This window comes from Gekko japonicus, unplaced genomic scaffold (genome assembly GCF_001447785.1).
Source record: "Gekko japonicus isolate JY-2015 unplaced genomic scaffold, Gekko_japonicus_V1.1 scaffold856, whole genome shotgun sequence".
In the NCBI taxonomy this organism is placed as follows: Eukaryota; Metazoa; Chordata; class Lepidosauria; order Squamata; family Gekkonidae; genus Gekko; species Gekko japonicus.
This window is the reverse complement of record NW_015175998.1, coordinates 240,042-256,267: the sequence shown is the minus strand read 5'-3', so window position 1 is coordinate 256,267 and position 16,226 is coordinate 240,042. Positions and strand designations below refer to the sequence as shown.

General features: G+C 53.8%; 1 protein-coding gene across 1 annotated transcript in view; it reads left to right on the top strand.

Annotated features, from left to right (window-relative positions):
* ADRBK2 (adrenergic, beta, receptor kinase 2) overlaps positions 1-13,778 on the top strand; it is an 84,357-nt gene extending 70,579 nt beyond the window's left edge. Inside the window, exons 16-22 of the mRNA XM_015426417.1 lie at positions 1,821-1,921; positions 2,543-2,609; positions 3,637-3,732; positions 4,919-5,081; positions 6,824-6,960; positions 8,747-8,860; positions 12,915-13,778. Of these exons, the coding sequence (XP_015281903.1) occupies positions 1,821-1,921; positions 2,543-2,609; positions 3,637-3,732; positions 4,919-5,081; positions 6,824-6,960; positions 8,747-8,860; positions 12,915-13,076 (840 nt within the window). The 3' untranslated portion in view covers positions 13,077-13,778. The remainder of the gene's footprint in view (positions 1-1,820; positions 1,922-2,542; positions 2,610-3,636; positions 3,733-4,918; positions 5,082-6,823; positions 6,961-8,746; positions 8,861-12,914) is intronic.
* The last annotated feature ends 2,448 nt before the right edge of the window (positions 13,779-16,226 follow it).

The window sequence follows — 16,226 nt, the reverse complement described above, 5'->3', positions numbered from 1 at the left end:
AGCGGTCACTGGGGTTGTGGTGGTGGGGGGAGGCATTTTTGAATTTCCTGCCTTGTGCAGGGGGCTGGACTAGATGACCCTGGAGGTCCCTTCCATGATTCTGTGATTCTATGACCGTACCAGTCCTTGCATCAACCTGGATGGCAGAAGAGCAGATGAGGGGGTGGGAATTTGGCCTCACGCCCGAGTGCCCGTGTGGTGTAGTGGTCAGACTGTTGGACTAGGATCCGGGAGGCCTGGATTCGAATCCTCGCTCTCCCATAGAAGCTTTGCTGGCCAGCCTCGGGCTGGTCATGTACTCTCAGCCTGGCCTACCCCACCAGGAGGTGGGGAGACCAGCAGATGCCCCCCTCAAAGCTCCTTGGAGGAAGGGCAAGGGGAAAGCTTGAGAGAGAGAGAGAGAGAGCCAAGGGCTTCTCCAACCCGAAGAGGTGAGATGCCCGAGCTTTCCTGGCGCTTTCTAAACACTTGAAACATAACGTATTGAGCTGGTGCTGCCCTCTCCTGCTGAGGACGGCCTTGGCTACATTAGAGGTGAATGGGCACACAGAGGGAGGGTTCCGACAGTCACCGACTAATAGCATTATGGGGAGGAGAAGAGATTGGATTTATGCCCCCCCCTTCACTTGGAGTCTCAGAGCGGCTTACAGACTCCTTTCCCTTCCCCTCCCCACAACAGACACCCTGTGAGGTGGGTGGGGCTGAGAGAGCTCTGACACAAACAGCTCTTTTTCAAGGACAGCTCTTGTCAGAACTATTACAACAAACAGGACCACGGTGTAATGTAACCAGTAAAACAGTAAATCACCGTGTACAAATAAACAATATAAGTTGATTTTTATCTGTAATGTTTTAGAATTCAATTTTCAACAAAATTACAACCATAACACTATAATATGCAATATAAAGCTTAGCAGTACATAGAGAATACTACAGTACTAGTTTTAGACAAACGACGGAGTTCTAGTACACTGTCCGTTTGCGAGTCCTTCTTCAGGTTTGTCATTCTGTACTAATATCTTCATTAAAATGAAGTGCTGCAAGCCATATTGCAAAATGTTAATTCTTATACAATTTTTTGATGTATGCTACCGCGCTTATTCTGGTGACTGGGGAGCTCCTATAGCAAGCTCTAATGTGACAGGGTCTACAGTATATAATAATTGGCTAAGCTTCCCTCAGTGACTGAGTACTGTAGTATTCTATATGTACTGCTAAGCTTTATATTGCATATTATAGTGTTATGGTTGTAATTTTGTAATCAACTTATATTGTTTATTTGTACATGGTGATTTACTGTTTTACTTGTCAGAACTATGGCTTGCCCAAGGTCATCCAGCCAGGTGCAGGTGGAGGAGTGGTGGAATCAAACCCGGCTCTCCCAGATTAGAGTCCGCGCACTTAACCACTACACCAGTTTCTTTTTCTGAAATTCATTTTGTTAGATATAGCCATCGATTCCTCTTCTTCTCTCTTTTTCCTTCTTTGAAGAGAAGTCAGTGCAGCCTTTTGTTACTTCAGCCCTCGCTTTGTGCAACATGCCCGGGTGTTGCTCTAACAGGAAGGCAGGAAGGTTCAGAGAGACGCTGCCTGCCTCTGAGCATCTACAGAGTGCAATTCTTAAAGTTTTGCAGAACTTCCCTTCTTGTTCTATGAATTTCTGGTTGATCAAAACAGAATTGATTTGAAAGAGACTCCCAAGTTCGCCCAAAGAGGAAAAGAATCAGATTGTTGGGGGATCAAGGAGAAATTGGGTGTAAAGAGGGACTGAACAGCATTTTTCTTGACAATGCCGCTTCTTGATCCCGGTTTCTCCCCAGAATGTGGAACTGCCCGACTCGTTTTCCGCTGAGCTGAAGTCCCTTCTGGAAGGGCTCCTGCAGCGAGACGTCAGCAAGAGGCTGGGCTGCCAGGGGGGCAGGTGAGTCCGGCAGAAGGATGCCGCTTTCCCTCCTCCCTGGAAGGCTGCTTCCCTCCTGCCTTCTGCCCTGGAAGGAGCTGCAGTCTGGGAGAGGCAGGAAGCCTTTGGAGAGGTTTATGGACACCTGCGTTTCCATTCTTTTTTCTTCTGTGAGCCGAGTCCAGATATTACTATGGGTCATTTCGTAGAAAAAGAGGTGCAGGAGCTCATTAGCATAACTCATTAGCATAACTTATTTGCATATGCCACACCCCCTGACAGCACCGGAAGTGTGTCACAAGGCAACACCCGCCGCTCAGGCTCCACTGGACTGTTTTGGATTGCTAGCTGGGGGGGGGGGGAGAGGAACGTGCAGATCTGTCCTTGCAGAGGAGGGAGAGCTTGTACCTGAATAAAACTTGGTCTTAGAGGTGCCACTGGACTGTTTTGGACCGGGGGGCCGCTTACCTGGCTGCTTCTTGCTCTGACGGAGGGCTGCTGGGAGCAGGGGGTGGGTCTTGTTGCATGTGCCCGCCCCCTGGGCTCTTTACCGCCGGAGCTCCGCTCCTGTGCGCACCTGAAGGAAGTGACCCCTGACTATGGCTCAGTCTAGCCCAACTTTGCTTCTCCTTTTCCCCTTAGTGCGCAAGAAGTAAAGCAGCATCCTTTTTTCAAAGGGATCGACTGGCAACATGTCTATCTGCAGAAGGTGAGCCGCGGCAGCTGCAGCGTCCTTGAGTGGTTCTGTGCTGATCAGCTCCTTGGCCTGTTGAGGTGCCTGAGACTGCAGGGCGGAAGGGCTTGAGGATGCCCGTAGAAACGAGAGGCCCGAGTTCATGTCTATGCAGGCGCCATTTGGGTCGCTTAGCACTGCCTCTTTGCCCTGCGGTCCCTCGTTTCCCGTGGCCGTCCCCTCTGCCGCTGCCTGGCCCAGGGTGCAGGTTTCCCCTGTCGCAGCCCAGAGGGGCCATTGCTCAAGTGTGCCTGCAGAAGGCCCGGGGGGGGGGGCTGTTCCTGTCCCCGGCACCTCCAGGGAGCAGCTGCTGAGGAAGCCCCGGGGGCCAGGAGAGCCGCCACCGGAGAGCAGGCAGTCCTGGACGAGGTGGCCACAGGGTGTGTGGCTTGGCTGAAGGGGCGGCCCATAATCCAGGGCCAGAGGCCGTGCTTCGGGTGCAGAAGGTCCCAGCTAACAGGTCTCAGGTTGCAGGTGCTGGGAAAGGCTTTCCACTGCGGGCCAGAGAGGGTGAGTCTGGCAATGACTCCGCAGGGGGCTACTTTGCCTGCTCATCCCTGCCCCCCTTCCAGTCCGCCTAACTTGGCTTCCCCCCTGCCTCTTTCCGTGGCCCTCCGCGTGATTCCGCCCCCCTGCCGGCTTCTTGGTCCTGTGCCCTCCCCCCAGCCCCACTTCTTGTCAGTGCTCTGCTGCAGCAAACCTGTGAACCTTTTGGTGGTTGGGGCGAAGGGGTCGCTGTCGTGAACGGCCAGGCAGCGCACTGCAGGGCGTGGCCCCGTGTGCTGGGATGGAAGTCTGTGGGAAACAGTTGGGGAAGAGATTTGTGCCTTGCAGGGGAACGCTCTTTCTCTGGCCAAGCCCTAGGATAGGACTCCGGTGTTTGAAGGTGGCTGGTCATCTCCGGTGATTGACCACAGTCAGTTACGGGTTGATCGCCTTGGCGGGGGGGTGGGAGAGACGATGGATGTGAACCGCAGCCATCTCCGCTGCCCTTCCTTTGCAGTACACTCCCCCCTTGATTCCTCCCCGAGGAGAAGTGAACGCTGCCGACGCTTTTGACATTGGCTCATTCGATGAAGAAGACACAAAAGGCATTAAGGTTGGTGGGAAGGGGGGCGTTTCCCTTCTGCCTTTGCCTGGCTGATCCTCCAGCAGCAGCAGAGGGGGCAGGGCGCAGCCGGCCTCCTCCCTTTCAAACTGCCTGGCCAGTCCGGGTCCACAGCCCAGAATGGGGCAAGGGGGGTTGGGGGTAGATGGGTTTGGTGAGGTGAGGCTGGGTTACTGGTGGGACAAGCCGAGAGTGTGAGTGTGTCACGGGCTGGGGTGCCAGTCAAAGGGAGTCCAGAACAGGCCGAGGTCATGAGCCAAGAAGACAGTGCAAAGTCCAAAAAGCCAAGCCAGGGTCAGGAGCCAGGAACACAGAGCCAAGTCCAAAGCCAGCGGGTCCGAAGGTCTAGGTGCAAGAGCCGAGCCGGAGTGGATGCGAGCGGCACGAAGCTAACTCATTGCTTCCACGAAGGGTACTACTCAGAGTGTGGAGTTAAATGCTGCTACCAATTAACCGGCTACACGATCGGCCAGGCTCCTGTTAGAACTCTGGGCTGGCCGAGCGTCTCCCCTGTAGCCTGGCCTCTCTTCGCCTGCTTGCTAAGTTTTGCTGCAGTCGCTCCCTTAAACAAGTCACATGTGGGGGTGAGTAAGGAGGACTTCCAGCTTGTAATTCTTCCCCCCAGCTTGTAATTCTTCCCCCTTATCTGGGCCAGGTGTGAAGAATGCTGATACTGGCAACTGCCAGCTATCCTCCTCTGCTGCTTCAGAGGGGCCAGCTGCGGTTCCTTCTTGCAGCTCTGTCAGCTCTCCCTCATCCACGCCCATGACAGAGTGGAGATCTGGAAAGGGCCCAGCTTGGACCTCTCCTCTGAGCCCCCCTGCGTGGTCTTTGGCAAGCCAGGCGCCCTTGGTGCCCCCCTCTCCCAGCCCTCAAAGTAAGCAGAAGCCACAGCACCGGCCTGCTGTGCCGGGGCGTTGCCAGGATTTCCGAGACGCCCCGCCATGAGCCCTTGAAGGTTGCCTTGCCAGTGCAGACAGTTGAGTGGGGCTGAGTTGAGAGAGGGCCCAGCACCGTCCAGCTTGGGAGACCTTTCCCTGCTGGCTCACCCAGTGTCCTGTCACCTCCAAGTCCGCAGACTCTCCCCGAGGAGTCGTGCCAGGGCTGGTGCCGCGAGGGTCCGGTCCGCCTCCGCCCAGCTTGCGCTCGTGACTCCTTTCCTTCCTCTCTTTGCCAGTTGCTGGACAGCGACCAAGAGCTGTACAAGAACTTCCCCCTGGTCATCTCAGAGCGCTGGCAGCAGGAGGTGGCCGAGACGGTGTACGATGCCATCAATGCGGACACGGACAAGATCGAAGCCCGGAAACGAGCAAAGAACAAGCAGCTGGGGCACGAGGAAGGTAGCTGGCCAGTTCAGACCACTTTCCGTGGCGGCGTTTTGCGGCAGACGAGAAGATCTGGGGGGAGGGGTGCTCTGGGGAAGGAGAAGGTGCCCTTTTGTGTATTCATGGGCCGCTGTTCACAGGGTCCGTTGCAATGCTCCCTCTCAGCTGTGGAGTCCTGTGAGCAAAAATCCTACTTTGTGAGCTACCGGCATTGACGTTGTGAGCAGGTGATTTGGCTGCTGCATAAATTCGTTTGCTGCAGAGCCCTCCTTCCTGAGCTAAGACAAAAATGTGTGAGCCGGAGGGTAGAAAACTGTGGGCTAGCTCACACTGACTCAGCTTAGAGGGAACACTGGTCCCCTGTCCAAGTGTTGCTGGCTTGCGTTTGTTGTTGGATTTTCTGGGTTGGTACAGTGCAGGAATCTTTACCTTAAGCAGCAATGTCCATAAAGGCTAACCACTCTGTGAAGCGGGCGCTGAGTGTGCTAGCACGCTGATGAAGTTACATGGCGCCAGTAATCATATTTAAAGCTAATAAGACTTCTTTATTACAGTGAACTCCATTCTAGGAAGGATAGATGACAGATAGGAATAGATTCTATGCTAACTATCTTTGGATGGTCATGGGTGCAGGGAAGAGGGGGCCCATGTCCGTTGTTCAAGGAGAAGAGCAGTGTGAGAGGAGGAGTGTCTGTGTGTCTGTCTGAGGCAGGAAGGAAATTGCTTCCAAAGAAGTCTCAGTCTACACATCGAAGGAGAGAGTGGCAGGAAGTAAGCTCAGGGTCTGCCCATCTAGCTAACTCACTCTTTTGTCATGTCTTCTGGAGGCTAGAGCCAAAAGGGCTGTGTCAAGTCGTCTTCTCTTAACATTTATACTGTGATCTGCAAGCACCTTTGACCCCCCCCCCCTCCCCTCCCCTCCCCTCCCCTCCCGTAGGTGCTTTTGATCCCTGTGTCGGCCTGTTAACTCTCTTCTCCCCCCCCCATTGTTAAATCATCTCCCTCTGTGGAGCCCTCCAGCGGTTGAAATGTACGGCGCAATCCCCTTGTGGGGGTGTCATGGGCTGGGGTGCCAGTCAAAGGGAGTCCAGAACAGGCCAAGGTCAGGAGCCAAGAAGACAGTGCAAAGTCCAAAAAGCCAAGCCGGGGTCAGGAGCCAAGAACACAGAGCTAAGTCCAAAATCACTAAACAGAAATGTAGTCCAAAGCCAAGCTGGGGTCAGGAGCCAGGAACACAGAGCTGTCCAATGCCTGGGGGTCTGAAGGTCTAGGTGCAAGAGCTGAGCTGGGGTGGATGCAAGCAGCATGAAGCTGACCTGTTGCTTCCATGAAGGGAACTGCCCAGAGTGTGGAGTTAAATGCTGCTATCTATTAGCCAGCTGCACGATCGGCCAGGCTCCTGTTAGAACTCTGGGCTGGCCGAGCGTCATCCCTGTAGCCTGGCCTCTCATCGCCTGGTTGCTAAGTTTTGCCGCACTCACACGTGGGGTTGAGTCAGGAGGGCTTTGAGCTTGCAGTTCTTCCTTCTTATCTGGGCCAGATGTGAAGACTGCTGTTGCAGGCAACTGCCAGCTATCCTCCTCTGCTGCTTCAGAGGGGCCAGCTGCGGTTTCTGCAGACTCTGTCAGCTCATCCTCATCCAGGCCCATGACACTGGAGACTTCTTTTGCTCGCATTGTGCCATGAAGTCAGCGGAGCTGTTGAGATGACAACCACTGCCATTAACAGTTTTTTTCCCCAAAATGATATTGCCACAGATTACGCTCTGGGGAAGGACTGCATCATGCACGGCTACATGCTGAAGCTGGGGAACCCCTTCCTGACACAGTGGCAGCGGCGCTATTTCTACCTTTTCCCCAACCGGCTTGAGTGGCGCGGAGAGGGAGAGTCGCGGGTGAGTGGGGCTGCGTGCCTGCGGGCGGGAGAGGCTTCCCTTGGGAGCAGCCCCTGGCGCCGGGTGCGGGCGAGAGTCCTGCCCGCCTCAGCTGGGCCCTGCTCCCAGAGTAGGGACAGAAGGCCTGAGGCTGCTGCGGTGGCGCACTGGGGAGTTTGTAACCGTCTCGTTTCCCCCTTTAGCACTCCTGGCGCGCTTATGCAAAAAAGCACAGACCGGTAAGGCGGCAGAAGCTCTCCCACAGTCGTTCCCAAACTGCCTGTCACTCGGGAATGGTTGATTTGCCACAAGAAGCAGAGGAGCAGAAGCCCCTGGGACTCCGTGAACGGAGGGGCCTGCCTGGGTGTCTCTGGCAGCCTCTCCGGGGAGTGGGAAAGAGCTCAGTTCGAGTCCCGGAGTGCCGCAGGGGCCTGCCTGGTTTCCAGGGCCTGAGCTTCCGAGGCTCAAAGCTAAACAATCCATTTTCAGTGCACCTTTTTGCCAGTTCACACAGCAAAATCCAGTCTGAAAGTGCGCTGAGAGTGGATTGCTGCAGCCCCCGTCAGATGCCCTGGAGATCTTGTGGGTCCCTCAGGCGTGGCTGGGCTGGAAGTGAGCTCTTCTGCCGCCGGTCTCCTCGGATCAGGGGGTTCTGCCGTCGTGCCACTGCCCTGGGTGCGGCAAGGGCATCCCTTTGCTCCAAATGCAGCCGCAAAAGCTCTCAGAGGAGGCTGCCCGTTGTGTTTCTTCATGAGCCATTCTGGTCAGGAGACACGACTGGACCAGTGCAAGGAAACTGCGGGTGGGCTCCTCCGAGGGCAAGGCCGGTCCCGTTCTTTCTCCTCCCCCATGTGTTTAAATCCTGCTTTTGGGGGGGGGGGGGGGGGGGAAAATCCATTTTTGCTTTTGCCACGACTGGGGGACTTGGGGCGCTTTCCAGTTGCCCTCCGAGGTGGCCTAAGGACCGCCGTGGACCGGGGCCGCGTGGCTGGGTGGGGGAGATCCCGGCCAGGCCGCTCGGGACGGTGTTCCTGGTGGCAGTTTGGGAAGGAGCTGACCTTTCTCCTCCTGTTCCCCTCCGGCTGCTTACCTTCATGCAGGTCACCCTGTGTGAAGCCCGCCTTCCTCCCCCCCCCCCAGTACTAGCCAGCCGTCGTGATTCCATTGTGTGTGTAGCAAAGAAATCCCCGAGTGCATCCCAGGAGAGACACGGGCAGCAACTGTTTGACTGTCCTTGCTCTTTGGAGAAGCGGCAGCAGCAGCCAACCGCCGTGCAGCAAACTGGACTACGAGCACCTCCGCCACCTCCCCCCCTCCTGGAGGGGGAAATCATAGAGTTGGGGCAGGGAGGCCAAGGCCCGGCCTTCAGGTCGCCCTGTGGACATGGGGCTCCCTCTGCCTTCTCTTCCAGCCCCCTTCCTTCCTCCTGAGCGAGTGAGCCTTAAGCCCTGATTCTCCTCCGCTTGCTTTGTGCTCCGCCCATATATTGGGGGGGGGTGTGTTACTGTGCTTGAACAAATTCTAGAAAATAGCAAAAGCAAGAACGCGCGTTCTTCCCACACGCAGCATCTGTTGAGCTGAACCTGCCGCAGTATTCCAGTTTGCAGAACGTTCTCTTTCCCCGTAGCGGTGGCCTCCTGTTGTGCCGTGGCGTGACTCTGAGAGTGGTGTTAATGCCGCTTCTTCCGTAGCTGCCTTTCCCCCCCACCCTCTCAGTCGAGCAGGATCAGGCCTGTGGCCAGCTTGGGCTAGTGGGCTGTGCCTGCCCAGAGCCAGGATCCAGGCTGGGTCTCTTTTCCTCCCTCAGCAAAACCTGCTGACAATGGAGCAGATCGTGTCCGTGGAAGAGGCTCACGTCAAGGACAAGAAATGCATCTTGCTCAGGATTAAAGGAGGGAAGCAGTTTGTGCTGCAGTGCGAGGTAACCAGCGCTGTTCCGGGGGGAGGGGGGGGAGCAGTTCTGAACTAACACTGTAATGCAGGGGATTTCCCTTCACCCCCAGAATTCCCACTCAGCCCTAGAAAATTCAATGAATTACTGGTGAAAGCAAGCTGGAGAGTTACTTTACATTTCCAAAATGCTTCCCCCCTTCCCCCAAGTGTTTGAAGCATTTCACTAATCTTGACAGCAGCCTTGTTTGGTAGGTCAGTAGTAGTATTTATGACGTGGGCATGATTTGAATGCAGGACTTTATGGCAGTGCTCTTAGCCACTCAGATGCAGTAGTGCAGAAATGCGCTGCTTTCCTCTGCCCACTTGGTGAAGGAGAGGGACACAGCTTGGGTGAGCTTCTTCTGTGGCATTTACAACCAGGTGCGTTTTCAGCCGTTTCCATCAGGTTGCAGACGTGTGTGTGTGTGTGTGTGTGTGTGTGTGTGTGTGTGTGAGAAAGAGAGAGAGAGAGTCTCACATGGAACATTTTTGGAGATGGAAGGGTCTGTCCCATTAACCCTGCATGGGAATGAAGAAGAGGAGGAGGAGGAGATTGGATTTATACCCCGCCCTTCACTACCCAAGGGAGTCTCAGTTGTTGTTGTTCAGTCGCACAGTCAAGTCCGACTCTCCGCGACCCCATGGACTAGCTCCCGCCAGGCCCTCCTGTCTTCCGCCGTCCTCTGAAGTTTGCTCAATTTCATGTTCCTTGCATCGATGACACTGTCTAACCATCTCATCCTTTGCCGTCCCCGTCTTCTTTGACCTTCAATCTTTCCCAGCATCAGGGTCTTCTCCAGTGAGGGCTCCCTTCTCATTGGGTGGCCAAGGTATTTGAGCTTCAGTTTCATTATCTGGCCTTCCAGGGAACAGTCAGGGTTGATTTCTTTTAGGATTGACTGATTTGATCTTCTTGCAGTCCAAGGGACTCTCAAGAGTCTTCTCCAGCACCATAGTTCAAAAGTCTCAGAGCGGCTTACAATCTCCTTTCCCTCCCCCTCCCCACAACAGAGACCCTGTGAGGTAGGTGGGGCTGAGAGAGCTCTGACAGAAACTGCTCTTTTCCAAGAACAGCTCTTATCAGAACTACGGCTTGCCCAAGGTCATCCAGCCAGGTGCAAGTGGAGGAGTGGGCAATCAAACCCGGTTCTCCCAGATGAGAGTCCGTGCACTTAACCACGACACCAAACGGAGTGGGAATCCAGTAGAATGGGTGTGTTAGTTGGCTTGGCTTGGCTTTCCAGGTCCTTGTTCCAGAGTAAAATGCTTCTTAAGGCAAGGCTTTTCACTCTCAAAATGTTTGTGTGTGAGAGAGAAAGAGAGAGAGAAGTGCTGTCAAATCACTTCCAACAGCTGGCAACCCTGTGAATGAACGACCTCCAAAATGTCCCTTCGTAAACAGCCTTGCTCAAGCCTTGCACACCGCGGCTTCCTCGACCGAGTCCCTCCATCTGACGTTGGGTCTTCCTCTTCTCCTGCTGCCTTCCGCTTTCCCCAGCTTTACTGTCTTTCCCAGGGACTCTCCTCTTCTCATCACGTGACCAAAGTATGGTAGCCCCGCAGTTAGCATGCAAAAATCTGAGGACTTTTTCAGTTTTTCCAATGTGAAAATCGGGAGGTTTTGGATGGATGGCACTGAAAACAAGTTGCTACCCTCATGTTTTAAGTAACCCTTAGGGCTCAGGTAGTGGTTCCCTGGGGGAGTCTATTCTCCTGATGTGTTCAAGCTCATTTGACTCCCGGCTGTCTTTGGTACGCCGAGTAATGCTGCCCCCAGCCTATCCCTTCCGGTCCTGTATATAGAGCTCGTATCCAGTGATAACACAATATCCCCACTGATTTTCCCCATCCCACGGGATTTCAGAAACGCCCGCTAGGTCTAAGTTGTCCTTTAACGCTAAACACTCCTGCTCCCCCATCTTGGCTCGGAGGCTTCTAGCTTTGGCACGTGTGCCTTGTTTTGCTCTCCAGGGACCCCTGCCTCCCTCCGGTTCACTACACACGTGGCCTCCTTTATTGCGCTCCTCTCGTTTTCAGGTTCTCACCTGCTCCCGTCCATATTTCCCCAAGTGCTGACTGCATCATCCCGGAGGCGGCCCACAGCTGAGCCCTGGGATTGGTTTGAGAGCTCCCCTGACAATTTTTTGATGACACCGAGTGTCAGCCGTCTGGCTCCCTTTCAGTTCAGATGAAGCCTGTCCTTTTTTGTGTGCAAGTTTGGCTTGTCCCATAAAGTTCCCCAGAGCCTAACCCATCGAAACCCTTCCTCCTGGCCCCACTTCCTCTTCCACATATCAAGCCCCTCCCCCCCCAATCAGTGCCTGTCTTGGATAGCCGCCACAGATGTTGGAACACTTGCACATCTGAAGACGCCCAGGGAGGACCGCACAACTACATTTCCCAGTGTCATCGGTGCCAATGTACATATTTGTTCACTTCATTTGTACTCTGCCTCTTCCGCCATCATGAATTCCGGCGCCTGCCCCCGGCACTAACTCTCAGCCTCTCTAGACAGCGCCTGCTGCCTTTGCACGAGGCAAGGTCATCCTGCAGCTAGAATAACCATCACAGATCCTGTGATGATTAGAAAAGGAGATTAGAAAGAGGGACTGCTGAATTGCAACTGATAACGAAGCTCAAGACAATGCATCCACCTGGACTTAACTGAGACCTAGGTTTCCTGTCTTGTTACCAATGCTGATTTCTCCATGCCTGCTACCCCTCTGCATATCGCACCTAATCCAATCACGCCTGCTGTTGTCCTTCACTTGCTATTGTCATTTGTCTGCTAAAGTCATTTGGCATCTGAAATCACTCCATTTCCCAATAATTAGGATAGATGGACTCACATTCTAGCCGTATCTGAAGAAGTGAGCAGTGACTCACGAAAGCTCACACCCTACCACAAATTTTATTGGTCTTTAAGGTGCTCTTTCCTCCTGCTCTCTCTATTCCTATTGATTGAATTTCCCACTACTAAAAGCCCACCTTCCCCAGCCCCAGAGGGGTGTTCTTGGTCCAACAGGGCATTGGTTTGTCATCTAAAGAAGGGGTACCTTCCAAGGGGTCCTTGGAGAGCCAGTTTGGTGTAGTGGTTAGGAGCTGGTGTGACCTCGGGTCAGTTACAAGTTCTTTCAGAGCTGTTCTCTCAAGAGCAGTTCCCGAAAGAGCTCTCTCCGCCCCACCTCCCTCACAGGGTGTCTGTGGTGGGGAGGGGAAGGGAAAGGAGACTGTAAGCCGCTCTGAGGGAAGGGCGGGGTATAAATCCAATCTCCTCCTCTTCCTCCTCCTCCCTTTCCTCCCACCTCAGCCTGATGCTCTCCTACCCGGGTGACTGAGTCTGAACTCGGAGGCCGTGAGCGGCAGGCTCGCTCTCCAACATCCCCCAGTCCCTTGGGAAATATGCAGAGCTCATAGCTCGCCCTTCCCTTTGGCTGAGGCCCTCCTTAGCTGTTTCCAACTCTCCCAGCACCAGGTTTTTAGAAATATTGTACGCCACCTGGGGATGATATTATTTATTTATTTATATTTGCATGTATATCCCGCCCTCCCCGCCACTTAGCAGGCTCAGAGCCGCTAACAACATACATAAATATGCATTAAAATTCCATTAAACTATCAATCAATATAAAATCATACTACATAAGCATAACTTATATTAAAAGATGACGAATCTTCCAGTATCAACTGTCAGTGTACGGTGTCCACAAGCTCACGCCCAAGAACAATAATGTTGTTGTTGTTGTTGTTATTATTAGCAGCTCACGCCCAACATCAACATTATTATTACTTTTATTATTGTTGTTGTTATTGTTTTATTATTGTTTTTATTATTATTATTGTCGTCGTCGTCATCTCACAAGCTCACGCTCAACAATATTATTATTATTATTATAAATAGTAATAATAATAATAATATCGTGGTTTATAGAGGAGATTCTTGGGGGACCGCAGATCTCTGCTCTTGTAGGACGAGGCTGCCGTCAGGCCAGCCCCGGGGTCTTCTTCACCCGTGCCGTTGACTTCCTGTGTGTTTCTTCCAGAGCGACCCCGAGTTTGTGCAGTGGAAGAAGGAGCTGACCGAGGCCTTCACCGAAGCTCAGCGGCTGCTGCGTCGAGCACCCAAATTCCTGAATAAGTCCCGTTCCGCGGTGGTGGAGCTCTCCAAGCCGCCCCTGAGCCACAGGAACAGCAATGGCCTTTAGGAGCCATTGGGGGGGAGGACAGAAGACGGCCGGGGGCGTGGCGGCCCGGGCGTGGCTGCACCTCTCCCGGTTCCTCCCGCACTCTACGGAGCGGGGTGCCCTCTGGCGGGCAAGAGCGTTGGCCCTCGGTGCCCGGGACGATGCCAGGAACCCACCTCCAGGAGTCGGGGGAGGCTGATGCGGCGGCGGGAGAGAGGATGGACGTGGGGCATTCTGCTTGCCCCCCCCCGCGCCTGTGTTTCTCAGTGGGCTGAAACCCCCAAAGGAGGAAAGGGCTGCTGCTTTGTGACAAACCTGTTCCAGTGCACTCTCTCAGACTGGCCGGTGGCAACGACGGCCACCCATTCTCGGATTGCGTTGCTCCACCCAGAAGGCAGAGGGGCCCTCGCCCCCGTGGCAGGACAGGAGCTTTTCGGGGATGCTGCACCCGCCCATCTCGGGGGGGAGGGGGCTTTCCCGAACCCTTGCCCCGTTCTGCTGGCCCTCAGCAGTGGGACCCCTCCCCGATCTCCCCGCTGTCCCACTCAGCGGAGGAACCCTCCACGTCTGTGGTTTGAAACATCCTGCTGCTGCTGCGGCTGCTGCTTCACGGAGAAGACGTCGCATCCCGAGTCGTTTGTTGCACTTTGTTGCTGTCCTCTGCCTTTGTTTTGCTTCTCTCCCCCCCACCTGCAGAACCGTCCCAGACAGGGGAGAGGAGAGGAAGGACCAAAAAGACCGGAGTGGGTGGGGGTGGGAGTGTTCTCTTTGCATTCAGGCCGTTCTGTGTATGTGCGAGTTTCCCCCCTTTTTAAAAAAAAAAAAAAGAAGTGGCCCGTGTTGGAGAGGTTTACAGTCAATTCGGAGTGAGCTTTTCTCTCATTTCTAGTCCTGCAGCCCTCTGAAGACGGCCAGTGTTGGGTGGCTTGGCTCAGCTAGTCAGCATCCTCAAAGGATGTGTCTCACGGATGTCACTGTTGTTGTCCCCCCCCCCCGGGGGGGGTTATCTGTACTGAGCCTCTCTGTGGGAGAAAGTGGCTGGAGGAAGGAGAAGGCCACTGTCCATTAGTGGGGTTGCGTGAGAAGGGGTTCCAGACACGGCCCGTGGCTCTCCTCTTCCCTTGGGTGCGGAATCACCACGTGGGTGTGGGGGGGGGACCTCTTTTCTCTGGGAGGAGACTTGTAGTGAGCTCTCTCTCTCTCTCTCTCTCTCTGAGCTCGGGAATGACATGACTGCTGTATGTGGGGTCACAGCGCATCTCGTCCTTTTCCTCAGTCGTTTCTTCCCTACTTCCGTGGCCCAGAAAGTTTGAAAATGGTGTCCTTCCAAGATGAGCCAGTAAAAGTCCCCCCAGGTCCAGAGTTGCCATCAGAATGTCCCTGGCTCAGGATGGGAGGAGTCGGAGAAGCGCAGGAATGGGGACTTCCTTCCCAGCCCTCCTTCGGGGAAGACAAACTTTTTAATTTTGTATTGACCACCAAGGTTTGGCAAACTGCACTTCCAGAAATGTTCCAGGTTGTCTTTGTGAAGATCACTGTTTTTAGGCACCGTCCAGGTTCCGCTTTTGGTTGCAGTTTGGCAGCGCTCCAGAAATGCCCTCCGAACGCGGGAGCTTCAGTGCACATGTGAAGCTCTCCTGCGTTCGTGGAGCACTATTAGCATGTTGGTTTCAAGCTCCAGATCCCCAGGCAGGCTCCTTTCCTTGCGCCAGGCTGCTCGGCCGGTAGGAATGAATCTGGACACGCTGGAGCTCCGCCCGGCAAGCTTCGATCAGAGCGACTAAAGGGTTCTTCCCATCTGCCTGCAGCCCTTTGCAGCGGGTAGTGTGTCAGCTGCACAAGCCTGGGTCTGGTGTGTGGCCCCTAACAAGACCCTGCGATGTCCTCTAAAAACCCATCTCCTCACGGAGTCCTGGCCTGCTTCCTTTCTTGGAGCCTCTTCCCAATGGGCTCTGCTAGGAAGATCCGACGGGCGAGGGCGCACAGAGGCCTCCGGTCTGCTCCTGGCCTTTTCTCCTCCCCGTGTCTCCCTGAAACCTGCCTACTCCGCATGGCTAGCGGCTGGTTTCCCGCCACCATCACACGAGGCCCCGGAGGCAGCACAGTCTGGCCCCGGCTGCTCTCTTGCACCCCCTCCTGGCACAAGGGCTGCTGCCCTGTGGGCGTGCCCTCGTTCCTCGCACCCGAGAGTTGTGGTTGTAGATCTCTTATGCGTGTGTGTATGTTACTTTTTTTAAAAAGTTTGTGTTGATTTTAGCGTAGTGTTGTTTTATAAGCATCCTGATTCAATAGCTACATTTCTGAAAGTCTGAAAGTCCTGACTTTTTATAGTGTTGGCTCCGGTTTTCTTGCAAAGAGGGAGGGGCCTCTGCAATGAGAAGAAGCCAAGCGTGGTTTTCTTTGGTGGATGAACTTTTTATGGGTAATATGTTGATTTGAAAATGAGACTGGGCAGACACTTGAATGGACTGTACTCCTGTACGCAGCGACCTCATTTTATTTTATTTTATTTTTGTAAACATTGGAGTAAGCTATTATTTAAAAATAGCCTGGATTTAGATTAAAGTGTTGCTTCAGATGCACATGGTGGGATAGAAATATTTCTCATTTCCACTTGGGGTGCATTGTCAATAGGAATAAAATATGAATATGAATGTTTATTCTATTTAATTTCAAATCTGTTACGTCTTAGGATGCTGTGGCGCTTTACCTGAGGCTTGTGCTGAAATCTTTTAACTGTGTCTTGGTCCAACTGTTGTGTGTGTTTGTCGATGAAAAAGAATCTCCTCCTGCTCCGATGTGAAGGGTTTCCATCCCGTTGCAATCCGTGAGGCCCTGGTGGCCGTGCTTTAGTGTGGACTCTGTGGATTTCAATGGGGTTTTCAGTGCTGCTAACTTTTCTCTGGAGCCTGAAATTTAGGGAGGGGGATGAACGATGGTCAAAAGCTGAGAAAAAGATAACAATCTGCAAACAAAGGACTGACACACAGAAAGATTTCAGTGATGTTTCTGCTATAGGTCCTGGGTTGTTTAAAATCTTGGGCCTAAAGGAAATTGTGGGGCGGGGAGGGGCGGGGAAGGGATTCGTCGCAAGCAGAGGAAATGCCTGGTAGTTCTGTTCACACTGCAGTGTCCTCCTAAGGGGGATGTTAAACCATCTCCTGGTTCAGC